The sequence below is a fragment of the Anser cygnoides genome, chromosome 14, assembly GCF_040182565.1.
Source record: "Anser cygnoides isolate HZ-2024a breed goose chromosome 14, Taihu_goose_T2T_genome, whole genome shotgun sequence".
Lineage (NCBI taxonomy): Eukaryota > Metazoa > Chordata > Aves > Anseriformes > Anatidae > Anser > Anser cygnoides.
In genome coordinates this window covers 3,129,088-3,155,769 of record NC_089886.1, presented here as the reverse complement: position 1 = coordinate 3,155,769, position 26,682 = coordinate 3,129,088, and the positions used below count along the sequence as shown (strand labels likewise).

At 59.0% G+C, this 26,682-nt stretch overlaps 1 protein-coding gene across 3 annotated transcripts in view; it reads right to left on the bottom strand.

Moving 5' to 3' along the window:
* The window catches only part of JADE2 (jade family PHD finger 2), a 68,458-nt gene extending 43,048 nt beyond the window's left edge, over positions 1-25,410 (bottom strand). Inside the window, exons 1-4 of one of the 3 annotated variants that reach the window (XM_067005584.1) lie at positions 25,196-25,410; positions 19,057-19,114; positions 16,379-16,464; positions 5,913-6,070 (exon numbers count right to left, since the gene is read on the bottom strand). In XM_067005584.1, coding sequence (XP_066861685.1) covers positions 5,913-6,070; positions 16,379-16,464; positions 19,057-19,114 — 302 coding nt within the window. In that variant the 5' untranslated portion in view covers positions 25,196-25,410. Of the gene's footprint in view, positions 1-5,912; positions 6,071-16,378; positions 16,465-19,056; positions 19,115-19,505; positions 19,992-25,195 lie in introns of those variants that run through there. The other 2 variants (XM_013175850.3, XM_048057086.2) reach the window with 2 other exon arrangements.
* Positions 25,411-26,682: the final 1,272 nt, after the last annotated feature.

Here is a 26,682-nt window from a genome sequence, read left to right as displayed (position 1 = left end):
CCCCCAGGGCTTGTGGGCTCCACGTTCAGGCCCGCAGCAGACGGGGTTTGTGTTTCTTTTGATCAGACCCAAGTCTCGGGTCTTGAAAGGGAAGCGCGCCTGTATTTCTGGAGCGGAGCACAACCTCAGGACGGTCGGCCGCGGAACGGGGACGGCGGACCCAAGAACCAGCCCTTTGTAAGATCGCCGCCGGGCCGTCTGCGAGCCTGGAGCTCACGCAGTTTTTCACCACGAGCCGGAGGGGATGAAAAAAAAAAAAAAGGAAGGAAAAAAAAAAGAAAAGGCAGCTGATGTTAAAACAACAGCGCTGCTCCAAGAGCTACACAAACCGCTGCAGCATCCCGCCTGCCCCTTCTGCAGCAAAGCCCAAGGGAAGCTGCCGATGAGTCAACAGCCAGCCCGCCTCGCCGGCCGAGGGAAGGAGGGAAGGAAGCCCGGCCTCGGCCCGGCCTGGAGCTGCAGAACACCGTGTGCTGGTTCCTGCAGCGCCGGGAGCAACGCCGCCGCCGCGAGCCCTCCCCGCGCTGGGCAGCCGCGGGGGGAGACGGGGAGGTGGCGTCCAGGCGGCGCTCGTGGGGCTGCACTGCTGGGGGCCGGTTTAATCCCTTCGCTGGAGTCGCCCCTTCTGTGCCCTGGGGTTTCTGGAAGGTGCCCCCAGCCCCGTTGGGATCAGCGGGGGCTCAGGGGGAACGGAGGGCAGGGACGTGCCCCCGTCCCACAGCCGCTGCTGGGCACCACTTGGCTTTGCGCCCCCGCAGTGCGCTCTGGCTCGGAAACACAAACGTTTTGGCACAAGCTCGCGGCAGCCCGCTCGTCTCCGGGATGCTCCCTGCGAGCAGAGCCTCCGGGTGCCTCCTGCTCCCTTCTGCCGTGGCGCAGCACCGTCCTTGGGGCTGTCACGGAGCCAGGACACGGAACGGCACCGCCCGACGCCGGCAGCCCTGCAGGGCCTCCCGGAGATGCTGGGGCAGCTCCTCGAGCCGTGGGGCCAACAGGCGGCAGCTCCACGGCACAGCCAGCCGTGCCCCTGCACCGCGCGGCACAGCCAGGGCTTGCTCTGCCTGCACCTGGGGTCCTGGGGGAGCAGGGGGGACGCGGGGGGACAGGGGGGAAGCGAGGGGGACTGTGCCAAGTGCCCCTCCGATGCGGCAGCCGCTCCCCGGCGGTGCTCCCGTCCGTGCCCCTGCCCTCGCCCCGCTCGTGTGCACACAGGTTGCGCCTTCCTGTTGCCACAGCACTCTCTGTTTTCTGTTAAACCAGGGCCACAGCGATGACACAAGTACGGATCCGCGACGCCAAGAATATCTGGGAGCCCTGCCAGCGCGAAGCAGCCTTCCTGCTCGTCCTCCTGCTGTGTGCAAATTCGCAGGAAGCAGAACCTACGGTACAGACCGATGTGGCTGAGCGCGAGCTCCAAGAGCCACCTCGAGATCCTGCCTGCATCCCTGTCAGCTCGGGGGAGGAACCGCCTGCCAGAAACGTTAAATCATTAAATAAGGAAGGAATTAGAAGCCACACAGGTGCATCGAATCGGAGGTCGGTGCCAGTGCTGCACGGAGGGATGCTCTCTGCTGCGTGAGCTTCGCCACGTGCTGCTGTGCCTGGCTCCGGCAGGGAGGGACGAGCCCCCCTTGGGCTCGCCAGACCTGCTGCAACAGAGAGGGCTCCCCGGCCCGACACGAGCACCGTGGAGCAGCCAGGAGCAGCCAGGAGCACCTTCCCTCAGAGCTCACCACGGTGTGACTCCGGCAGTTCACCCAAAGCTCCCCATTCCCGTTTGTAAAGGGCAGTACCCGCACCCCGACGCTCCCAGGCGTTGGGGTACCTCTGCAGTCGGTGCCGCCGCTTCACCTTGCTCAGCCCCCAGCCTCCAGCCGAGCTGAGGTGGCCGTGTTGGCATCCAGCACCCACCAGTGCCCCCCACCAGCCTGGGGCTCAGCACCAGTGACTCAGGACGGCAATCCCAGCGCCTGGGCTCACCCATCGGTGCAACAACCACCCTGCCTGCACCGGGGCTCGCAACCTGCCTGCTCCCGGCAGCCTGGGGACCCTCCAGGGATGCCCAGCACCACCGTGACCCCAAGGTGCTCAGCCTGTCCCTGCCGGTACCTCCGCCTTTCCCCTGCTCTCACTCGGCTCCAAACGGGTTTTCTATCCGCGCTGGAGGCCATCAAGCTTTGGGCAATGCTCAGGCTGTACGAAATAAACCCCTTTTTAAGCACTGATGAGCCAGAAACGATTGCGGAGAGGAAACATCTGATGTCCTGCACCGCCCGATAACCCTGCCGTGTGGGTGGCCACCGGCAGCAGCCGCATGTCCGGCGGCACCCGGCCCTGGGCACCAAACCAGGGGGACAGCGAGCCAAAGGATGCTCCTCTCCCCCCATCGCCCTCCACGCAACCGCACGGCGATTTGTGCTAGCCTACGGAGCACCCCCTGCGTTAAGGTGGCTCTTGGTGAAGGCAGCTTTCAGGCGGCTGCTTTCCGGGGGAAGCGTTCCTTAAAACACGGCGCTCTCCCTCCCGCCTCACCCACAGCTTTGACATTTTTCGAGCTCCAGCAAAATAAAAACGTTTCTAAATCTAATTTTCAGCTTGGGATCCGCAAAACCTAGAGGCAACGGGCGGGTAGGAAGTGCTCGTTTCCAAGCGCCCAGGCGAGAGATGAAAAGAGCAGCGGCGGCAGCAGCTGCACACAACAGCACACCTTGGGGAGGGGGAGACGCAGCTCTGGAGAGGGAAGCAGCCCTCACACCCTCCGCTGCAAAACCTGCTGGGGGCTCCAGCCCACCCCCTGCCCAGGCTCTGCACCCCGGGGTCGCAGGAGATGGGCTCGGGATGCATTTCCCAGGCGTGGCTTGCCTCCTCTCCACGGGCAGCATGCTGTTGCATCGCTGTTTTACCCCTCCGAGACGTGGCAGAAAAGCAAAACGCTGCCCCCGGCAAGCGCGGCAGCCCCGGGGCTGCGCCAGGTCTCGCCTTGGCAGAGGAGAGCTGCCGGGCTCCAGGCTTCGGTCTGTAAAAAAACAGGGGCTGTGCGCTTTGCTCAGCAGGGAAAGGAACTGGGATTCCCTGCAGCTGACCCAGCGAGGATCTGTTGTGGTTTTTTTTGTTTGAGGATGGGGGAAAAGGACAGTTTGGAAACCCAGGCGGTGGCATGGGGTGAGGTACCGAAGTGATGGATCCCATAGGGCCAGCGAGGTCCGGTCCTTGCTGCCGGGAGGATCCGCGTGCTGGGACGGGGGCGAATCCGAGCAGTTGAGCCAGGAACAAGGCAAATGGGAGCTGTAGGGCCTTATAAAGCTGTTCTCTGCAGGCGGATGAAATGCAGCCATCTCCGTGAGAACTACCTGCTGCTTCCCCAAAGGAGGGCAACTGCAAGAGTTGTCGTCTAACCCCGCAGGCAGGAAGGGGACCGCGGTTTTCATCCGTCCTTGGCTGTCCGAATGCTGCCCCCTCTATCACAGCGCTGACGGCAGCGGGAAAACCCTCGGGGCAGGGGTGCCATCGGAGGGAGAACTCTTTGGGAGGAGCACAGCCGGCTCCGCCGTGCCTTCTGCTGTGGAGAGCTGCTGCCCTGGCCAAAAAAACCTGGCAGCGTCAGCGCTGCTTGTCCCCTGGGACATGCACCGTGGCCACAACCCAGGTGCAGCCGCGAACACCGCTGGAAAATGAGATGAGGGCCTGAGCTCTCCCTTCCCCTCACATCGCCCTGGGGAGGCAGGAATGTCCCGCGCAGGCTCCAGGCTGAGGACAAAGCCCTTCAGGCCCTGCTTGCTGCCGGGCCAGCAGGGATGGCTGGATCAGGGAGGAGGCACCTTGCGCTGCCGTGCCTCCCGTCTCCCCTCCGATGCAGGACGCGGCTCTGGGCAGGGACCCAGGCAGGTGAGCAGCAGGAGCAGAGACCCTCCGTGACGTGGCTCTGCTCTGCACGGAGAACCTGGCTGCTGCGGGAAGCACGAGGGAGCTCCCGACGCTCAGCAGGGGATGCAGAGCGGGACAGGGGGCTCCCGGAGAGGCTGTGGCAGGCGGCAAACTGTCAGGAAAGAGCTCAACGCGCAAAAGGCAACGACCCCGGAATCAGCAAGCGGCAACGGGGGCGGGAATAACTTTGGTCTAAAGCACCGAGTATTTTAGCAAACCGAAACGCAAGGAGGAATCGTACGAGTGGAAAATACCTCCTGTGTGGAAACCAGGGATGTGGCTGCACAACCCGAGCCTGCAGCAGCCCCGGAGGAGCAGCCAGGATCACCAGGGCACATCACAGACCAGCTGCAGGGACTCACTGAACCGGCTGCAAGCGCCGGGACCACTACCAAGTGTCCTTGGGAAGTCACAGAAAACGGGTCCGATTTCGGCAGACCCGAAGAAGACATGCACCGCCTGCCTTTGAAGAGAAAATTCAGGGAAAAACACCGAAACCCACACACAGGCAAGCTGCACGAACACCTGCAGAAAATGAGAAGGGAGCAAGAAGCATCCGAGAGGGCCAGTGACCTTTGTGGTGTGCGGACAGGGGAAGGTGGGACACGTCCTGACTCAGCAGGGCTCCAGCCCTGCCTACGGGGAGATGCTGCCGGGTACCCGCGGGCAGAGCCCCCTGCGGGGCCAAGCTTCTCCCACACACACGGGATGTATTTCTCCGTCCCTTTAGGGGCATCCCTGCGTGGGAACAGCAGGAGCTGGCAGAGCTGTGCCAGGATACCCCAAAAACAAGGGCGCGGGGCAGAGCAGAGGTGCACATCTGCCAGGAGGGGCTCAAAGCAGGGCAGCTGGCCCCAGGAGCCGGCACAGAGCTCCTCGATGCCCAGCGCCACCCGACGCACGCTGCTCTCCGGGTCGGCTTTAAAAAGGCACCTCCGGCCCCGGCAGTGCCAAGCTATCACTTTTCGGCTGGAAATAGCACCAGCGCGAGCCCTCAGCTGGGGAGCAGAGCATTTATGAGTCCAGACTGCGGTTAGCTATCAAAGACAACTAAAAAAAAAAAGATATTCCACACGCAGTTTTTTTTTTTTTCCTTTTTTTTTTTCCTAAGGATTAAATCAACTCAACAGCCCCCTTTACAACTTCCCTTTTGATGTGTTCAGACTCATTAAAGTTTCATTTCTTTCTCTCTTTTCCCCTGGGGAGGAGGGGGGGGGGTGGGGAGCAAACACAAAAGTTTGCTTCATAACCGGGGGCCGGCAGCTGCGGGAGCAGCTGCCGCCACCACGGACAAATGGTGCCTGCGCCGGGGCCAGCGCCTGGCCCAACTCCCCCGTTATCCGGGGAGCAGCACGAAGCCCCGAGCACGGCCCCGTCCCCAGCACCACAACGGCACCACCTTTTCGCCACCCGGGCCGCCGCCGCTCCCCTCTGCCAAGCGCGCGGAGCAGGGGCAGCGGCGCACCCACGGCCCTTTGCTGCCTCGGCAGCTGCTGCAGGGTCTATTTTAAACGCGGTTCCCCATTTTAAAATAGCGAACCAGACTCCCTTCCAGGCCAATCGGCATCGTCTCTGCAAAGTCCCGCAGACGCCTGCCTGTTTGCCGGGCTCCTTTTCCCAGTCCTTGAATGTTTGTGCTCCCATCCCGTTTTCACCACCCCTACCGTGATGTACGGCCACGGTGCTCCTAGATGGAGGTGCATCCATCAGCAGACAGATGCTGACGTTCTGGCTGGCTTCCTGTTGTGTTTTTTTTTTTTTTTTTTTAAACATTCCTGTGATTTTATCAGATCCTCTCAAAATTCCCCAACCACAAGCAGGCGAGGAGCTGGGCCGCCTGGCACGGCTCCTCTGCGCCGCCCGGGAGCAACGCAATCACTCGGCACCGTGCCTGGCCGTCCGGGGGGACAAGTGACAAAGCAGCCCGCCCGGGGACAGGGAAGGTGACAGCACACCCCCCGTGGCACGGAGGGGACCCGCCGGCTTACCTGACCACGGGCTGGGGGATGGCCTCGGCGCTCGCGGGGACCTGGACGCCCTTCTCCCACTCCTGGCGCCAGGGGTCGGCCAGGACGTAGTACTCCTCCGGGCTGAGCTGGAAGGAGTCGGGGATCTTCATGGCTGTTATCAGATCCGTGCGGAAAACCTGCGCCGGGAAACAAACCACGGGGAGGGTGAGGGGCTCTGACAAAAGCTCTGTGCGTGTGCTCGGGGCGGGAGCTGGGGATAACCACGGGTGACAGCGCGGCGGACTCGCTGTGTCAACCTGGGGAAATGACGGGTTACTTTCTCCTAGGGGATCGATGCTCGCAACCGCTGGCTTTCAACCACATTCAGCCCTGCTGGGGCAGATGCTGCTTTATTTTCTCTTGGCGGGACTGAAGCTGCCGGCGGGAGAGGCATTGCACTGCCCCGAGCACCTCTGTGTCCCCTTCAGCCCCCTCGGTGCCCTGGGCACCCTCCTGTCCCCACCGGGTAGAAATCCGCCCAGCCTCTGCCATCCCCGCCTTCAGAAGCCCCTCCACGCGGGCCGTTCTCACACAAAACGCGTTCGTCTGGCTTTGGTGGCGTGTTGTTGTTTGTGTTTTTTTTTTCTAAAAACCCCCTATGAATCATCGTTGTTAAAACGCAGGCGGAGCAGCTTTCGCACAGCCACGGGCACAGCAGCGCAGCCCGCCTCGGAGGGCGACCCTGTCCCAGTTTCGGCACCGGCATGGCGCTGCCGGCGAGCTCCCTGCCCACGGCTCGCACGTGGCTGCCTGCCCTTCTGTCCCCGAGCAAACCTGCCCCAAAGCAAGCCCACGGCTCCGGCAGCACCCTCCCCGAAGCACCCGCTGGCCTGAAGCCCTGACACCCAGCGCCAGCCACCCTCAGGGCCACGGAGCAGGGCTGGATGCTCGGCTCCGAGCGCTGCCCCTTGCAAAGATCCTTGGCTGCTGCGGACCCCCTCTGCCAAGCACTGCCACCACCTCTGCTTGCCTCTGTTTTGGAGAGATCACCTTCCTGCTCCGCAAAAACCACCCCACTACCAGCAGGGAGAAATATCCGTGAGCCGAGGGCTTCAAGAGGCTCCCGGTTACAGCAGCTAAACCCAGACATGCTGCGCCGGGATCGGTGGGAGGCCCATTGGGGGCTGACTTGTGAATTGTGCTTGCGGTGAGAGCACCAGGAGCAGAGCCCGGCCACGGCACGGCTTTGCCTCAAAAAGCTCCAGCTGCTTTCAGGAGAGCAGCCACGCTCGCAGCAGGCACCCAGCTGCCACCGCTGGCTGCCGTCGCGGCCGGTTTTTGGGTGGATATCCACTTGGAGCAGTAGCTGGAGCATCCTGGGGGGCTCCCCGGCTGCCCAACGGGTCAGTGGAAGCACAAAGCATCACCGAATTCTAACGCCGCTTTCCGCTTTCATTGTCTGCCTTGTTCCCGAGGGCTAAGCTCGAGTTTAGTCTACGGTTTGTTTAGTGAGCAGGAAAATATCCGGCTAAGTGGTGGTAGAGATGCCCGTGTACGCGGCCCCAGCCTGCAGCGAAACACACGGAGATTTCTCCTGACCCCATAAACCTCCTCCGAGGCTGACACCGGAGCCCTCCTCTACGAAAATCCGCCAGCCCCTCGGACGGGGACCGCGCTTGTTCTCCATCTCACTTCTGGCCCTGCAGAGCCTTCCCCCAACACACCGCCGCGAAAAAAAGCATCCCAAACACATCCATCACGGTAAATAAGGCTGTCCTGCCAGACACCGCCTGACAGCAAGGGCTTGAGCAATCCCGTCTCTCGCGGAGTAAAAATAAATTGTAAATGAGAATGGATGCTTTCTCCTCTCTGCCATCTGCTATTAGCCGGAATAACAGCGGCGGTGCCAGCAGCCGGGCTTGGGCACCGTCTAGCTGCAGCCACGGCTGGGTCGGACCAGGTGTTTTCTGCAGCGCCGTTTCATCTGTTCGCAGTGCCTGTCCCCAAAGCGAGCACTGCGCTGTGAGGAACCCAACAAACGACGCGGCACGGGCTTTACACTCCCGATACAACAACAACTCGCCCTGGGGAGCGTTTCAGAAACCCGGTCGGCTGAGATGCAGGAAACCAGCCATTCACCAGGACCACTGGGACCAGGATTTAGGTCAGTTTGTTTAATCCTCGGAGCCTCAGCTGATAACCCAACTAGCGCTAAACACAACAACCAACCCCTTCTACGTTGGGACCTCTCTGAATTGCACTGGTACCTTCCTCCTCTTGCACCTGCTCGGAGACGTTGTTGACTGCAGCTATACAAAGCCGATCTGAGCTGCCCAGACCCAGCCTGAGAGCATCCTTCAACAGCCAGAACGAACAGCCTACGCATTGCCGGCAGAATTAGGCTCGGTGTGAGAAAGATCAAGCTCCTTTAAGTCTGCGTGCTACAAATTCCTCCTTATGAATGCCACAGTAGCGTTTTACTATGCTGTCAGTGCGAGAAATTTAAAAAAAAAAAAAAGATTAAGATAAACGCTAATTAAGCATGAGAAGGAGCACGCAAGATGTCATAATCCTTCCCGTGCCACGCGTCTGCGTATCAAGCAGCGAGAAATAAACAGAGTAAGCCCGCTGCAGCTCATCTGCTAAGAGAGCGTGCAAATACGCCCCGTGCCCGACGTGTCTGCGCTGCCAGGACCGCAGCTCGGGCAAGGGGCTATTTCCACTCCCAGGTTTTTTTTGGAGGGAGCGGGGAGCCGGCGGTGCAGGCAGGGCCCTGCCGCAGGGCATCAACCTGCAGCGATGGGGACACCGGTGCAGCGATGGGGACGCTGTCGCAGTACCACGGGCAGGCGGTGACGGAGGACTTACACCGTGCAGAGCCCGTCCCGTTGCCTTCCTCTTGCAGACGGAGACCTGCGCTGGCATGCCCCAAGTCGCCCAGCGAGCCCCAGGAGCTGGGAACCCGGCAAACTGGCTGTGATGTGATGGACGTGTGTGTGCCGCGGATAATGGGAGAGCTTTGGCACAGCGGGGAGAGAGATCGCCGCAGCCCTGGGTGCTGGGAAACCCCGCATCTCCCCTCCAGGCCTCATCCCCAGGCAGAGTGAAACGATCTGATCCTCACGTCCGAAACCACACACGCCTGGCTGTGCTTGCAGCCGCTTCTCAGCTCACGTCTTCAGCTCGCTCCTGGCTGGTAGCTGCGTCACGGCTTCAGCAGTCCAGGCCGCGCACAGCCTCTGGCCGCGCAGGGCCGGCCTCACGGAGCCTCCACCGCACCCTCAGCGATGCAAAACCCTCCTGGCGAGCCCCGCACCTCGCAGCCTGCATGCTTGAAAGCGCAGCGACGGATCAGCCCTCTGTACGGCTTCTCCCCTCTTCCCCGCGCACATCACGGGCTCGCCTTTTCCTCCGTTCAGTCTTCCCCAAATTCATCCCTTCCGGCTTTTCAGCTCACATCGGCGTGGAAGCTTAGTTTTAATTTTAAGCCAAATAAGCACGATTGTATCTATTTCCCCGAAGATGATAAGGCGCATCGCAGGCTGGATTTGCAATCTTACTACTCCATTTATTTAGGCCTTCTTGGAAAACAGATAAGCTCGCACATCCAAAGGCAGCGAGCACGCCAGCACTTTATCACAATGATGCCTCTGTCTTTTCATGAAGAACTGGAAATGCTCAAATTATTAACTATCAAAGCAGAACACTTTAGAAATGATAGAATGCCACAGAAATTGTAAAGGAAAGCAGATCAGTTGTCTGGAAATCTCCCAACAGCTAATACGCTCAAATTGTAATCTAAATGTCTTTTTGTTTTGAATTGTCTGGGATTAGGGTTGGGAAAAGACTCAATTATTCTACTCAAACTCTTCTGAATTATTTATGAAAACTAAATAAAGGATAAATTGGGCACTGATGAACTGAGGACCTGGCGGTGAAGAGAAAGTTGTGTACCAGAAAACAAGCAATTTTCCCTCAATAGCACTGTTTACTGTTTCTTCCCTTCCGCAGGAACTGACAATTTGTCTCGGGGGCCGCTGCCGCCCGCCCCGCGCCGGGGGAACTGGCCACATGGTCACGTCGATGCCTCGGGCACCTGAGCTGCCGCAGCCTTTCCCAGCATCGGACCGCTCTGCTTCAGCTCCGTTTCCAAGGCTCGTCAGGAGCTCCTGTCCCTGCAGGCCTTTAAGTGATCCCTGGCACTGGCTTTTCACCGGCAGGACAGGCCCGTATCACCTGCCTCGGTTTTTTCCCCATGCCTTCAGCCCAGCCGGGCACGATGCTGGGCTGGCAGCCAGTCCCGGAGGTGCAGGACCACGAGAAGTCGCTGCGACGCCGAAGCCATCGCATTACCCGCGGGTACATTCGTATCTGTTGTTACTTCTGAAGTCTGCTATAGCGAAGCAAAAACCGTATCGATCTTCCCTCTCAAAAAAAACCAAAACAGACCCTAACTTAAATAGAAATAACACATCCTGCGATTCTGACATCCTCGGTTTTCACTTCACATGAGACTGGGTTGGGAAGGGTGGTCCTCCGGTTGTGGCAGAGACCTGGAAGGCAGGAGTTGGACTCGGCTCCTCCCAAAGCACAGCATCTCATGCGTGGCTGCTGAACCCCACGGAGGACCTGGGTCTCCATCCACCAGAAGCTGTGATCCAGCGTGCCCCACGACATCCGGACGGCACGGGGCGATGAGCACCCTGCCACGCGCCGGGAGCCGCTGCGCTGCCATCCCCGTCTTACCGACGGAGCCTCCTCCTGCCCGCAGCCCTGGAAGCCACCACTACGGGTCACCCCGTGACAAACTGGTGGCCCCACACCCCCCCGCCGTGCCGTAGCACTCCCCTGCTGCGCTGCTCCCAGGCGGTTCCATTACCGCGAGCGCATTCCTCCCGCGGCTCCTGCCCGCTTCTCGGCCTCCTCTGCCCGTCGGCCCCATCTCCGCGCCTCTCCGCTACCTTTCTGCGAAATCCCCGCATCGATTTCAAGGTTCTCTGACTCACTTGCAAACCCCTCTGATAAAGCGGGCCACCGACCTCGCCGCTATTCAGCTCCCACTTTACGCGCTCTCCCAAGGGCCGCGCTTTTACAGCGACCGCTCGGCGGGGCTGAGGCTGCCAATTATCCCGTTAGACCCAAATACCAACCCCAAAACATCAAATTCAGATCCTTCAGTAACTGCTTTCCACTTGTATGAAATCAGCTTCTGGGCGAGAGCCAAGAAGCTGAATCTGTTTTGGTCTTTAAATCTAAACTAAAGAAACACTCGTCTAGCGCTGCTTTTAATTAGCTTTGAGGACTGCGACGAGCCCGGGGACGGCGCAGGGTCCTGTGCGGACGATGGCAGCCCTTGCACGGGTTGTGTTTAGGCACACAAACCTTTGTATAGCCAGAGAGTTTCTGCAAAAAAATAAACCTCTCCAAAGCCCTTCACACTGCAGAGCACGGGTAGGAAACGAAGAGAAATTAAGCCCATTGCTCAAAATCGAGTGCATGCGGAAAAGCGCAACGCGTGTGCTGGCGAGACAGCAGGCAGGAGGGGTGGGAATCACACGGCCCCAGCCTGTCTGAAATCACACGTTTGTTACCTCTTCCCTTTTACAAACTAAATTATCTGAGATCCTCCCCGACACCCTTGTATCCGCACAGCCCGCCGGGCTCTCCAAGCGCCGCTCTGAGCGACGGGCAGAATTTCTTCTGCGGTTGTGCAGCGACGGTTCGCAGCATGAAGGACGGGGGAGTGGTTCTGGAAGCCCAGATGACAGGTTTTCCGCAGGTTTTGGTTCAAAACCTTTCCTTCCTCCTGGCCAAGGTCCCCCCCCCCCAGCCACCGTCCCCTTCTCCACCGCCCTTGTGCCCCGGGGAGGGCTGCGCAGGTCCCTCCCGCTGCCTTGCAGGGTTTTCTCCTCCTTCCCAGCCAGCACTATTAGCCCTTCATTCTTTCAAGCATAAAATTGTTTGTTGTAGCTCATGAGTCACAAGGATTTTTAGAGAAAGAGAAAACAATGAGAACAATGGGAGCCCTGGGAATATTTTTTGGTTGGACAAACTGTCTTCGTATCAGCTGGAGCCAGCACCTACGTGGGACCAGCCCGTGGCAGCCCACCCAGCTCACCCAAGGCTCATCTCCCAGGCATTTTGTCACATTTTTCTAGCCCGTTCCAAAACAAGCCAAGCAGCAATATTCAGTAGCAGGGCTAAGCAACATGGCAATGCCTGGTGTGTGTTTGTAAGCAGTGATACTATCTGCCTGTGGGGAGAAAACTACTTACTCTCGTGTTCATTTGGGAGCCAGTCTGCTATCTCTTAATCTATTCTTGTTTCCTCTTGAAATGCTGAATGTTAAAGATTCAATGAACAACAGAATTTAAAATAGGAACAAGAAGCATTTTTGTCTTGCCCTTCTCAGCATTCAGAAGACAATGGTATTAATCTGTTATAACCATGCTGGCTTGGGAAAAGTGACAAAGACACTGCAGTCAAACCTTTCAACAGAGACCTATTTTCTCTTAATCCAGCACAGTAAAACTATGTCCGGTCTTACTTGGCCATATGGTCCCTTACAAAAGCCTTTCTCAAAGCATGGAGAGCCCAGGGACTAAATTCAGATTGCCCTGTAGCAGCACATACCTATTGCACTGGAAAAAAAATAAACACAAAAAGAACTAGTGCGATAATAATTACTTTCTAGAAGGGAATCAGTATCAAGTTGAGGATGCTTTAAAAGGGTTAAATCCTTGGAAAGAGATATTAAAAAACATCCTTCAAAACATGGAAGTAATATCTAAACAAGGAAAGCAGAAAATAATGTAAATTGTATAAATTTGTGGTTTGCCCCTCATCTTGAACAGGGCGTGCAGCTGCGGTCCCGTAACCTCGAAAAGGACCGGACAGAAGCGGAGGTGAGGAGCCCAGCACCTGCAGGGAGGGCCAGGCCAGGGCTGGGGCTCAGCCTCAACAGGGACAGCCGAGGGGCTGTGAGGCAGGAGGGGTACACCACGACGCAGGTACTTCTTCCCCCGCAAAATATTCCGGCCGTGCAGCCCGATGCAGGGCAGCGTTTTGGATCCCAAGCAGTTCAGAAGCTCATGACTAACCTCCTGGCTAACGCCCTGTCTCAGATGTAGCATCCAAAGGAGTCCCCAGGCCGCTGATGGCTGGGAGCTGGAGGATGTAACCAGCGAGCATCGTCACACACTTGCCTTGTTCCTGCGTTCCCTCCTCAGACACTGACAACTGCTCCCTGTCAGCAGCAGGATGGAGGGCTCCATGACTGCCATCCAGCCCAGCCAGGCTTGTGCTCACATCCCCAGCAGCCCTACAGCCGGGGGCAGGATCGCACTAACGCGCCGATAAAAGAAGCAAACATCCCTCTGTCAGGCACGTCTCGTTCCGTGCTGCAGACTCAACAGCAAGGACAGGGAGGAGCTGAGCACACATCATGCTGCACCAGCAGGATCCATCCCCTAGTAGGGCTGCTCGGGACGGCAGCACCATGGAGGGTGCGGGGACCCCTGCTCATTTCCAGGCCAGGTCTGGGGACAAATGAGCCCGAACGAGGTTAATACAACCAGGCACTGCAGGTGCCAGGAGCTGCCCGCGTCCGTCCCCATCCCGTGGACCCCCTGACCCAAGACCTCCTCTCGGCAGCCCCTGGGGCCCAGGGCTGTCACCTCGGCACGGCTTCGCAGAGCCCGGTGTCTGGGCCACGTCAGAGCCCAGGCAGAGCCCTGTGACACGCACAGATAAATATAATCACCCTCCCTGGCACCGGCCCCCAGCGCGGATGTTTACAAACAGCTCAGTACTTTTCCATGTTAAGAAGCTTGTTTTTTCCAGATGCCTCGTATCGGGTGGTTTTTAATGTGTATAGTTAATCCCTTCTCGCAGAGTCTTTCATAATAAACATCACCCCCTGACCCGGCTAATAACTATGTAACACTAATGCTTTTGATTTTTTATCTCCTGCGCATGTTGGCAGGGGAATGCAGACGGCAGCTCGGCTCCAGCCCACTCGCAGGGACCGGGGACACGACTTTGTGAGGGACACGAGAGGCTGGAGACGACCCCGCTCCCTCCCCAGCCCGTCCCACGGCATCGCTGCCCCCTGGACCGCCTGCACCTGGGGAGCTGGCGGCGTGCAGAAGTGCCATCAGTCGTTACAAAGCTACCAACCAGGTGTACCCGAGTCTGAGTTACTGCTTGAAAAGGCCGCGCCATCCCCAAAATGTCCTGGGCAGACTGCCTGGCAGGTTCTGACGCCTGATAGTGAGTTCATTTTGCTTTCCACGTTACCCTCTTGCGGTTTCCATCCTCAGTGTGACAATGAAGTGTTTCATGTGAAGCAGGTTTGACAGCGGTGTGCTTTCTGTTTTGCACTTCTCCATACTTGCCATACACGACGGCCACCCTGCTCCATGCTGAAATCCTCCATTATGTGCCAAGCTGCTGCATCCAGACGTGTTTCCCCACAGAAGGAGCCCAGGCATGGCTGTGGACCCATGGCTGTGGGCCCATGGGTCACGGCAGGACTTGGGGCAGATGTGGAAGGGTTTGGGAGATGCTGTCCCAGAGGAAATCCACAAACCCACGCTCACTGTAGCGACCTCGATGCTGCACACTGCGACGTGCCCCAGCCCTGTCATGCAGGACAGGCAATGCTGTGCCAGACCCTCGGCTCTCCGGCCTGGCCTCTGGGTCTCATCTGAAGCTGAACCCAACCAGCGCCAGGCCCCGTGGCCACAGGGAAGACACAGGACACGGGACTGGAGCTGAGATCTGTGTGGCTCACATCTGCTTGGCTTCCCACCGCGCTTTTGTAGAAGACGGCTTGTCAGCTTGAGCCTCCTGGCCAAAGTCCAGCCTGAGGAACCGCACATCGCCTCCCCGAGGTCCCCTGTGGTTTTGGTTCCGACGTGCCACCGTGGCTTGCTCTGTCCCACCGCCGGGTGGCCTCCTGCAGGTGCCAGGCTGAGCTTGGCTCCGCGGCTGAGGTTCACCGAGACGTGTGCGCCGGGCAGCGCAGGCCCCGGAGCAGGGGGGTGAGCCGGGCCTGGCACGGGCCCCGACCTGACGTCGCCCTGGGCCAAACTGCAGAGCGGCAAAAACTGGGCCTGAATGCCCTCCGCCAGGCCCAGAAGCATTTCAGACTTGTATCCAGTAACTGCAGCAGCAGCCGGGTGAACTCCTAGCCGGCTGGTAGGCACAATTCGTACTGAAGGGAGCAGTGCGAGTGTAGAAAGGCGCAGAAAGGGCGCTCCTGACACCCGTGTTTTGGAGGAGGATCTCACCGGGCAGCATGGCAGCACGCGTGGCACCATCGGTGATGCCACATCGCATCGTGGCACTTCAGCGCAGGCCTAGCACCAGGCATGACCATGGTGGTCCTGAGGGCAATACCGGGCTCTCCTGGCGTCGTTACAAACGTCAGGCACAGGGACAGGACCTTATGTCACGGAGGTGGCAACGGTGACGCAGGAAGACGACGTACCCTAAACGCTTCTCTGTGTGACTGGGGGCTCAGCTCACAGCATACACCCACCACTCACTTCAAGAGGCACATCTATAACTAAAGATTTACATTCCTAGCCCTAACGTGCGACTGTCCAACAGCCTGTCAGCAGGCAGTGACATCTGTATCTCCGGCTCTTTGTTATCTGGAGTGTTTCCAATTACCTCAGCTGGTAATAACAGCTCCTCAGCCCTTCTCCTTACCCAAGGCACAAGCAACCTGGACTTTTTAAAGTCTCTGTCCACTGCCAACAACACACGAGATACATCAATGTAAATCTGCCACAGCGATAAGAACTAAGTGCAGCTATAACTCAGGCGGTGACCACAGGAAAACCTCAAAATCTCTGCTCAGCTTGATGCAAACTGAGGATGTTATAGAGGTTTGTGCTCACCGGGCCACAGTCCCAGGAGATGCACAGCGTGGGGGCTCGAGAAGGGATCTGCAGCCTATATGAAGGGAGGCTGCAAGAAGGTACCAGACAAGCCCGCTTCACCTTCATCTAAACTTAGCTCTGTTTGGACACGGGTCCAGATGACAGGGAATGTACCAACAACGTCACTCTGGCTTTGCTCACACTGCTCTGGAAATGACGATGACCACCACTAAACAATGCAGTTGCTACAACAGCAGCTTGTGCTTGGTATAGTTTCCACGTCTATTGGAGGTGTATCCAAGAGTCACGCGAGGGAAAGCAGGACACAGCTGGAACGGGATCCAGGTGGGCACCCAAAGCTGGGAAGGTCAGCACATGGCCGCCCCGACCCTGCAGGACCTCCCAGTCCCTCCAAACCTCCCCTCTCCCCACCTGCATCAGCAGGAATCCCCCTGGGGACCACAGTCCCGAAGGGTTGGGCACAGGGACCCCCCACCCTCCACCTGAGCGTCCTCCAGGTACCTCCGACTGCTCCCTCCAGTGCCCAGCCCGAGCACCGCAGCGCGGTCTGTGGCTTCTCAGGGGATGCTCTGAGCAGCCAAAAACCCTGCGTACCTCAGAGGGCTTCTTCTCCTTCTGCCGGGACCAGTTGGATTTGGTATTCGGAAGTTTGGAGCATCTGGACGCAGACGTGGTGTGACCTGCAAGGAGGCAAAGGAGACATTACCTGAAAAACAGAGCAACTTTTGTCCGCATCTTTGCCACTGCCACTACTTCAGCCTCATCCAATGCTTTGGGTCAATGCTAAGAGGTGGTAACACCTTGACGTGGCATTATTTTTGTGCACATCTCAGGGTACTTCACCAAAACAGACTGACATCATTTTTCTGCTGCTACAGGTGATGAAACAGAGGCCCCTGAGATTTAAGAAAGCTGTGGTCAAGAGCAGACATCAGGCAAGGTCCCAAGAATGAATGGCTTCCCCGAGGGAATGAGCCCGGGCTTAACCCTCCTGAAATCAGGTATCTACAGGAATCAGAAATGAAGGAAGTAAGGGTAAAATTTTCTAACGTGGATGCTCAAAATGAAGCAGCTGAACTGCTCGAGGACTTCAGGCTCCACGGTAAAAAACCAGTGACCACATGGGTGAAACTTCCCTGTCAGTGCCAGCACTAATAACTTCCACGCCTGTGTGCAGTTCAGCAGCCCCCTCTGCACCTAATGGAAACCACACAACAGTACGCATTTCAGTAGTAAGAGAGTATTTGCTTTGGGATTTGGGATTACTTTACTCTGGGATTATTATGAATGGACTCTCATTATCCTGACTCGAGCAGTGTTACCACCACCGCTGCCACCTCCACAAGGCAAACGCTGCTGAAGCTGAAATGCGACGGGAGCGCTGTGTTATTAATTTGTATTTCCAACTCAGAGGTGTTACTATCACTACTACTACCAGCAAAAAAGGAAAAAGCTATCTGTATTTGGTAATACTAAATAATAAACCAACTACTGAAAGATTTTGTGTCTGCCCCAGACACATGCTTTCTTGTATATGTATGATAAAACCAAGACCTGATCTCATGGCATCAACTGTTCCCGAAGGACACCTGGTTTCTGGCCGCGGGGTCAGGCTAGATGCCACTGAAGTGGGCTCCACAAAAACGCAGGCTTTTTTATGCCAGTATGCCAGAGGACTGGGTAGGCGAAGTACAGAGCAGAAAGCCCTAAGCTGTAACCGCCAAGAAAAGCTGCTTTACTCGGCGAGTTGCTCCAAGCACTGCGGAGGCAGACCCTGAGTTTACGCTGACAGATCGAGGCACTAATCTCCACTTTGCCCCCTCTTTTCAAGCTACGACGTGGCTACAGCTACGCAGGCTTAGATAACAAGTCACCGCCACCCTTTCCTGGCAGAGGCACAGAGAAGAAGGTCGTCATTTTGTTGACAACTATCCTGCAGGAGAGCATTCGTCAACAGCTTAGCCATCACCCGCAGCACGAATATCCAAGTCCAGCGGAGGTAAGGCCACGCTGCTTAACACCACGCCGAAAGATGCCTTAACCCCACACGGCGCAGAAGCTAAGGCAGCTCCGTTTGGTAAGCCGCTGGGCGCCTGGGGATTAGGGGACGGCAAGTTTGGAGCGTGGCTTCCAAAGGGAGCCCCCCGAGCTAAAGATGTTTCGTGTCACAGGAGGTGAGGGCTGCTGCTGGCGTGCACCCGGAGCCTGACGCGCTTCCCATCCCGGCCCTGCCACCGGGTCGGCGGCAGCAGCTCCCGTCCCACGGCCCCGGCTGGCGCTGGCAGCACAAGCTGGGCTCACTCAGACCGTGGTTTTGGCTAAAGCTGTGGGAAGCACGGCCAAACCCAGCGAGATCAGCCTTTCCGTAACCCTCTGTAACCTCCCCATCATCCTGTTAGGAGCAGGCCCGGGAGTTGGGTGTCTTTAGCACAGTCCCTTTCGCTCGCGGATGCTCCTGCAGCCAGATCCTGTAAAGTGTGGAGAGCAAATTCCTAGCGCGGCCCGGATGAAATTACTGTGACATTCGCAAGAAACCAAGAACAACGAGTGGGGAACTACAGCGACTAGACAAGGGATTATACTCGTGTCTCGAGGGTGCTGCACAGCCGAGGCACTGCGGTATTTCTGCAGTGGGTGAAACCCTGAAATAAGTGGGAGAGGAAAGCGCTCTATTTATAGCCAAAATTCAGCACATTTGCACATGTTTATTGTTGAGCACATGCTTCTGCACTCCCTGAATGAGGATGAAGTGAGGTATATGTTTAAAAGCAAGCGTGGGCTTGCAAGCTCTGCTGGCTTGAGCCCTATCCCTTTTCCCACATCACTCCTCAGCTCACCAGGGAAGAAGGCTCTGCTTTCACCCTGACCCCAGCAAAAACTTCCCTTTCCCCCAGTACAGCTCAGCCAGGAGCTGACTGGGCCCGGGATGCAGCACATGTGCAAGGACAACTTGTCTAGAGGCGGCTTTTGCTCCGTTTGCAGATCTGCGCTCAGCAGCGTTTGCAGCTCTCCCTCACCCAAACTCCTCGCACGAGGGAGACACTTCCATCGGCTCGGAGGAGCCCACAGCCAGACATTTCAATTGGTATCAGCTTGTCGTACATCAGGGCTGCATTTCTGACAAACCCAACCCCGCGCACAATTCATTGCGCGGCGACTTCCCAGCAAATGCAGTTTCCTCAACTCCTCGCCAAGTAATTATTCCGACGCTTTCCCTGCTGGAGGTGAATCACTTAGTTATCTCGTTCAAAGCCTTGAATTAAAGGTCTTACTGTCAGTGGTGTCGGAGTTATCACTGCTGATCGAGTACTTTCGTCGTTTTTCTTCCATCTGCAACAGAAAGAAATGGCACGTTACACTTCGTGGCCAGGACCCTCACCCGGTACCCGCTCACCGTCGCTCCCAACGCCCGCACACCGTGCCGTCCCGACGCCTACCCTCGCGACAGAGCACCCGGGGGCTTAGGGAAGGAAGCAAGCAACCCTCAGAGGGCTTTTATTGTTAAACATCAAGGGCGTGAGCGTTTCTGTACCGGCCCTCCCTGCTTCCAGGCGGCAGAAGGGGCCTGGCGCCGTCCCGCCAGCAGGTCTGGGCTGCGCGTTCGAGAAGCGCACAGACGCAAGAATGGAAACTCTGTGCACTCTTAGTATGTCTGCAGGGGAAAGTCCAAGCATCACTGAATTCTAGAGGACCCCTGTGCGCAATGAGGCCGGGGTTTTACCCTCTGAGTCATCTTCCCACTCGGGCGGTATCGGCTTTTCAGACGGCTGGTGCATCCGCTGCGCAGCCAGCACGCTAGCGCAGCCCGAAGCACGCTTCCCACAGCCCGGACCTCCTCCAGCACTGCGGGGCAAGCCCCAGCTCCGGCCACAACTTTGCTGTCCTGGAGACAAAGCCACGGCATCCGGCACTGCCACGGCGAGGAGGAGGAGGAGGAGAAGGGACCTGCTTGAAGCTCGGCCGCCGGTTTGCTTTGTGGCTTTGAACAGGACAGAAGTGCCTGAACCGAAAGGCAGGCACCTGTACTAGCAGGTGCTTGAAAAAAAGAGGGAAAAATAAATAAAGAAAAAAGGGGTTTAAAACTTTTGAAGACCTTTACTAGGGTTTAACAGGTGGGGATCAGTGCGGTCCCAGCTCCCAAGCAGGGCTGTGAGCGCTGCGGGTGGAAGCACTATGCACGGACCAAGCCGCTCAGCAACAGGCTGGAAGCTCAAATCCACCTGCAGAGCACAGCGCTAACCTCACGGAAATCATCCCGGTACTTTCGGAGATGTTCTGCAAGCATCTGAGGCACATACACTGCTTCTTCCCAAATATTAAGAAGGAACGACAACAAATGGGGATCGGCGGCAGCAGGAATTAGCAGCAGGGCAGCTGGAGCACGCCATTCCCCCGAACAAGTGGAGAAGTCCCGCTGCCTTAGAGCTCCCAGGTAGTTAAGCACATAAAACTCTCCCAGTGCCTGCATTTGACAATATACGTGCGATGTTTTATCACACCAATAGAAGGGATAATACTACAAAGTATCATAAACATTTTAACTATCGGTGTTGTTGTAAGGCATTGCCCTGTCAAAACAGGATTAAAAATGTTCCTTGAGACTATGGCAATACCAATACTTTCCTCCAGCGATTCCAGGGGAAACAGATGTTATTAAACCAGCCTCCTTCCAAGTAGCTGGTAGATTTTTGCTTGGGGGAAATTACATTGAAGGCAGATTTTAACTGCAGTTCACTTACTTTTAGAGGAAATTCTACCTGAGCGCTTCAGACTGCTTCCCACTGCTTTGAGCTGGGGCGGTGATGGAGCCGTGCGCTCATCGGCTGAAGGTGCTGCTCACTGAGATCACACACACCCAAGCCAGCGGGGAAAAGGAACACCCGAGCCAAAGCAAAGGCATGCTGCTGATACCCAGTGCCATTCCCAGGGTTTTCCACCTTTGGCTTTATAGTAACAGTGCCGTTGGCATCACTGTCCTTCCCCGGGAAGAAAAAGGGGCATGGTCAATTCCCAGCAGGGTGGCGGGCTGCTGGGGTCACTTTGGGCTGCCTGGTATCCGGGAAGATTCACCCACTAATCACCCCTTTAATTGAACTTGGTCCCCGTGTCCTGCTCCTGTCCTACTCCTACCTACCCAGCACACTTGTACAACGTTGCAGGAATGGTAGAGAGTTTGTATTCACATGCAGAAGTCGCTCACATTGCAAGCAAACAGCGGCTCCTCTCCAGTAAATTATTTTGCCCCTGCTTGAGAGCCTCCAAGACAGCACCCTCTTGAAACGGAATTTCAATTACTCCGACTGAAATCCTGGCTTGAGCAAAGTACGGGCATCTCGGAGCACGGCAGCACCGAAACGCAGCCACAGCCTGGGCGGGGGCTGGCACACGGTGGCACAGCAGGGACACGGGGGCACAGCAGGGACACGGGGGCACAGCAGGAAAGCGAATTTGTGCCCCAAACCACGGGGCTCCATCAGACCTCGCCAGAAAATGGTTAACTCCCAGGCAGCGCTAAGGAGATGCTGTTTCCTGAAGGACTCGTCTTCTCGAGCCCGCCAAACAGTAGTAAACTGCACGGTACTTAACGGAGGAATTTACTGTAGAAGAAGGGGAATTGGGCAATTTCCCCAGCTGGAGCTCGGGGCTATGCAGTGGGGGGCGGCTGGGTGCCCGCCCTGCCCTCGCATCCCCCTCGGCCATTCAAAGTCTCCACCAAACGTACTCTCTGGGCCAAAACGCATCCTCCGTTTACGTTAGAGGCTATCATTTCACCTTTAACTGACCCATTCCCCACATGGCATCATTATTAAAGCCATAAACAAATTCCAAAAAAATTTGTAATACTTCGAAAAGGTCGCGGTTAGGTCAAACTTGGCCCAAAATCCAGCTTTTACAGAGCCAGAAACCAAGAGAAAGGTTTCTATGTACGCTCGCTTAAAAAATTCAAATAGAAACAGATGTGGGTTGCTTTTATAAACAAATGAACATCCCCCTGAAGTGTCTGCAACTCCGGCTGCGTAGCCCGCCTAATGCCTGGAAACCCGAAAACGGAATTGATTGCAAACTGACACATGTTCAGCACCGCCTTTGTTCAAGCTGAAAAAGGCAGATAAATGCTAAACCCAGGAACACGATGGCCCCTCCATCAGCCTCAATCACCGGGGCCTTGCGCAGATTGGCCTCCGGATGGGCGGCAGGATCGGGCAGCACAGCCCGAGGGCTCGGGCAGGGCCAGCTTCACCTTGAGCTGCGGCCTCCAACTTCCCCAGAGGATGCCCAAACTTCTCGCATCCCCTTCCCCTTTGCTCCAGGCACAGCCAGGGATGCGGCGAGCTTTCGGAGACGCAGTTTTGCCCAGCATATTCTCACAGGGAGAAGCGAAGGCAGACCTGGAGAAGCACCTGCCCAAAAACCCCAATCCCGGCCATCGCTGCACGGGGCAGCCCTGTGCTGGTACCAGTACCAGTGTGCATCCCGAATGGCTTGGGCGGGCTTCTGCAACCCCTTTCCACTGTCCTCATGCTCAGGGGAATCCGCTGGTGTTTCCCAGCTCCCTGCCAACCCTCCGGTACGGCCAGCCCACGTGGGCTTGGAGCTGCTGGTGGCACCGCGCGCGGCAGCGGCCCTCTGGGTCAGCGGAGGGGACTGGCTCTGAACCGGGGAAACGAGCAAGGGAAACCCACACACGCCCGTAACCGCTGCTCCCACGGGGACCACGACACAGAAATCTGCGCAAGCTGCGGTAAAAGGAGCGTTTGGTCAGCAGCCCATCCGCGTGCTGAGGGACGCGCCGCGCTCCGTCCCCCCTGCCCCGCGACCTCTCGCTCGGTGACAGTTGAGCAACGCCGGCTGAATTCTGCGCGCTGTTTGCGAGCTGCAATGAGACTGCAGAAAACCACTTCCCTGTTTGTTCTTCCAGCACAGAAATAGGAACACAAACAGAAAATAGTGCCCCCAGCGGCACGCGCGCCCTCCGTCCAGCCCCGGACCGCCGCGTCCCAGTGCGTCCCAGTGCGTCCCAGCGCAGGGCGCGGGCGCCGGGTGGGTGACATGGGGTGCTGGGGCCGCTCGGTGACGCTTCCCCTCCGCGTTAACCATTTACTGGCTCTGTCTAGGAAAGGCAGCGAGTTATTAGAAAGTGCAAGAAGGGAGGAGAGCAGGAAGGTCCCAGCGGCACGCCGCAGCAGGGCTGTCCTCGCAGCCTGGTCCCAGCAGCGGGTCCTGGAGCCGAGGGCGGCTGCGGGGGGCTCGGGGCGAGCAGCGGCAGCCCCCCGCCGGAGGAGCGGCCCCGCTCTCACGAGAGCGGCAGCAGCAACTTTTCAGCTGAAGGATGCGCACCGGCTGTGCCAGCAGCCCGCCAGCACATTTTGGCGCATAGCCCCCGTGTCTCGGGGGAAAGCGGCGCTGCTCTTTCCTTAACCTCCCTGGGTAACCGCCCGGGGAGCGCAGATGCGCAAAGCCACGACCCCGGCGGGCAGAAGACGGGCGCTCACGGCAGCGTTCGCGTCGGGGCAGCCCGGCGGGGTGGGAGGCAACTGGGGTGCCCCTGGGGGTCGCCCCCCACAGCTGCCCCCGTAAGCAATGCCCCTGTGCCCGCCGCCCCACGCAGCCCAGGTGGAGCGGGGCCGCTCCTCCCCAGCTGCCAGCTCCGTTGGCTGTCTTGGCTCCTGGGGGCACAATTTAACCTCATTTAAATTTAAAACAAAACAAGCCCTCGTTTACTTCCTGTGCTTTGCCTTTTTCCAAATCTAGCAGGGGATTATTTTTTTTTTCTTTCTTCTTTTCTTTATTGCTCGCATTTATAACTTTCCTTTTCTGCCTTGTTACCCTCTAATTACCCATCCTTTCTGCAGCAAGCCCGGACGTATCGCAGGTAACCGGGAAGGTTACCGCGGGCACCCAGGGCCACCCCTGCCTTCGTGCAGGACCGCGTGGGGCACGGCGCGCAGCCGGAGCCCCCTCCTGCTGGTCTCGGGGCACCCACAGCCCGGAGCAGCATCAACAGGAGCCACGGCCACTCGCAGCTTCGCAGGAGACACCCGGAGGAAGCCAAAGACCTGTCCTTAGTAAAACGCCTCAGTTCGAGGATCACCTGTCCACCGACTTTCGGGACTTGGTGTCAACCACTACCAGCAGCCACCGATACTCCAACTGAATTTCATCTCCCCGCCTAGAAATCTAGCACGTCCCCTTCCAATTCTTTGCTGCGAGCCTTCGTTTTTAGCGATCAGCCTCAATTTTCCTAGGAAAAACAAATTTAACCTTTGATTTAACCTTTCGGCGAGCTATTTTTACTCCTATCTCAAGCTTATTTTAACCTCGGTAGCCAATAAACGCTTAAAGGTCAAACCCCATTCCTAAGAGCCCGGCTTCACCCCTGGGAGGAAGGCTGAGATCACGGATTTTTCCGGGGCAGAATCCCCTCTTCCGAAACCGTCCCAGCGGCAGGAGGGGCCGGGCACAGAACCAGAGGAGGGAAACAGCGCCGGGCGAAGCTGGGGGGGGATGTCGAAATGCCTCCTGCCCTCCTCGGGATGCTCGGGGATGCTCGGGGATGCTCGGGGATGCCGGCTGCCCCCGGTACGCGCACCCGCTGCCCCCGAGCCGGGCACCCCGGCGGCTCCCCCGCCTTGGCATCGCTGCCCAACTTCCACGTCGCAGCGAGCGGGGATGGGGGCACGGCTCGGCACGGTAAAGCACAGCATGGCACGGCTCGGCATGGCACGGCACGGCTCGGCACGGTTCAGCACGGCACAGCACAGCACGGCACGGCTCGGCACGGCACAGCACGGCTCGGCGGGCCGGAGGCAGGTGGGGAAGGCTCCGGGGCTGCAGCGGGGCGGCCCCGGGCCCCGGGCGGGATGGAGCCGGCCCCGCCACGCCCCCGGGCCCCGGCCCCACCGGGCACGGCCCCCGCCGCCGCCGCGCCCGCCCCCGGCGCCCCCCCGGGGATGAAAGGGGCGGGGGGGGGGGGGGGGACCCGGGATGTTGGGGGGGGGGGGGGGGGGGGCAGGGGGGGGGTGCCTGGTCGGGGCCGCGCAGCGCCCTCCCGGAGCCGCGGTGCGCGGGCACGGCGCGGGGCAGGCAGTGCCGCAGTCATTAATTCGGGGAGCGGAGCGGGGCGAGCGGCTGCAAAAGTTGTGTGCGCGGCCCCCCCCCCCCCCAACCCCCCCCTCCGTCCCGCTCCCCCCCCCCACACCCACACCCACACACCCCCCCCCCCGTACCGGGCAGGGACCGGCGTGCGCAACGCGCCCCCGGGGGAGGGGGGGGGAAGGAGGGGGAGAGGGGAGGGAGGGAAAATAATAAAAAAAAAATAAAAATTAAAAAAATAAATAAATAAATAAAAAGGGGAGGGGGGGGGAGAAGAAGCGCGCCCCCCCCCCCCCCCCCCCCGCAGTCCCCCCTTACCTTTGCCGGCGGCGCCTCCTCCGCCGGGCGCGCCGGGCTCCGGGGCTGCGGGCGGGGAGGGGCGGGGGCGGCGGCCGGGGCCGGGGCCGTTCCCGGGGCCGTTCCCGCAGCCCGGGCCGGGGGAGCCCCGCGGCCGCCTCACGCCGCTGCCATCGGCGGGGCCGCGCCGTCCGGGCCCCTCCTCGGGAGCGGGCGGCCCCCCCCTCCCCGCACACACACACACACCCACCCCCCCCCCCAACCCCCGGCCCCGCCGCCGCCGCCGCGATGGCCGCCCCGCCGCCGGGCCCTGCCCGCCCCTTTCTGTTTCTTTTTCTCGCCCCGCACTTCCTCGGGAGCTCCGCGCTCCGGCGGGCGGGGAAGCGACTTTGGGAGCCGGGCACGGAGAGGAGCAGCGGGGCTGCTGCTGCCGGTGGTGGTGCTGCTGGTGCTGGTGGTGGTGGCGGCGCCCCCCCCCCCCCAGCCCCCCTTCCCCTGCCCACCCCCGACCCCCCCCACCCCTCAATTCCCCCCGGCTCCGGCTCCAGGTGCGGGCAGCGCCGGTCCCATCCCGGGCCGGGCCGCGCCGCTCCTCACCCCCCCGCCGGCCGCGGGGGCCCCATGGCGCTGCCCGGAGCCCCGCACGCGTCCCGCCGGCACGGCTCGGCTCGGCTCGGCCCGGCCCCGCAACCTTCCCCCCCCCCCCCCGCACTCTTTTACCTCCTCTTCCCCCCCCCCCCCCCTTTCCCCAAGCTCCACTCCCCCTCTCCCGGCTGTGCACAGGCGTACACGGGGCCGCTGCTGCAACCTTAAAAAAAAATCGGCTTATACTTAAAAAAAAAAAAAAAAAAAAAAAAAAAAAAAGCCTTTTGGCGCCATATTAATGACGTACTTAAAATTTGCCATTTCTCCTGCGTCAAAAAGACGGTTCTGGCCCGGCGCGGAGAGGAGCCGCGCCCCCCCCCGCCGCGCACCCGCGCGCCCCACGCGCGGCGCCGCGGACACGCGTGGCCGAGCTCCGCGGGGTGCGGGGCGGGGTGCGGAGCGGCTGGGCCCCGCTGCAAGCCCCCGCGTGAGCCGGCACGGCACGGCACGGCACGGCACGGCACGGCCGGCCCAAAGTTGGCCGAGTTGCCGCGGAGCGGTGCGGTGCCCCCCCCGGTGCGGTTCCCCCCCCCCCGGTGCGGTGACCCCCCGGGTGCTGCCCCCACGGCCGGTGCCCGCTCAGGGCTGCCCACCGGTGAGGGATTTTCCCCGGATTAACCCAGCGGCTGCCCAGGCAGGCACGGTTCCTTAAATAAAAGCAGTATGAATGGGATGCAGTGGTCCGTACGATGCGCGTCTTCCCAAAGTCCACGAGGCCCCGACGGTCAAGTTGCAGAAGTTGGCTCGCTCTGTTTCAAACCGCTGCTGTGGGAGATGAAAACTCAGTTTAAAGACGGTCCCTCAGTCACAACCCACTACCATCCCTTGGGTCCCGTAAGCAGGGCACCTCTTAAGAGTTCCCC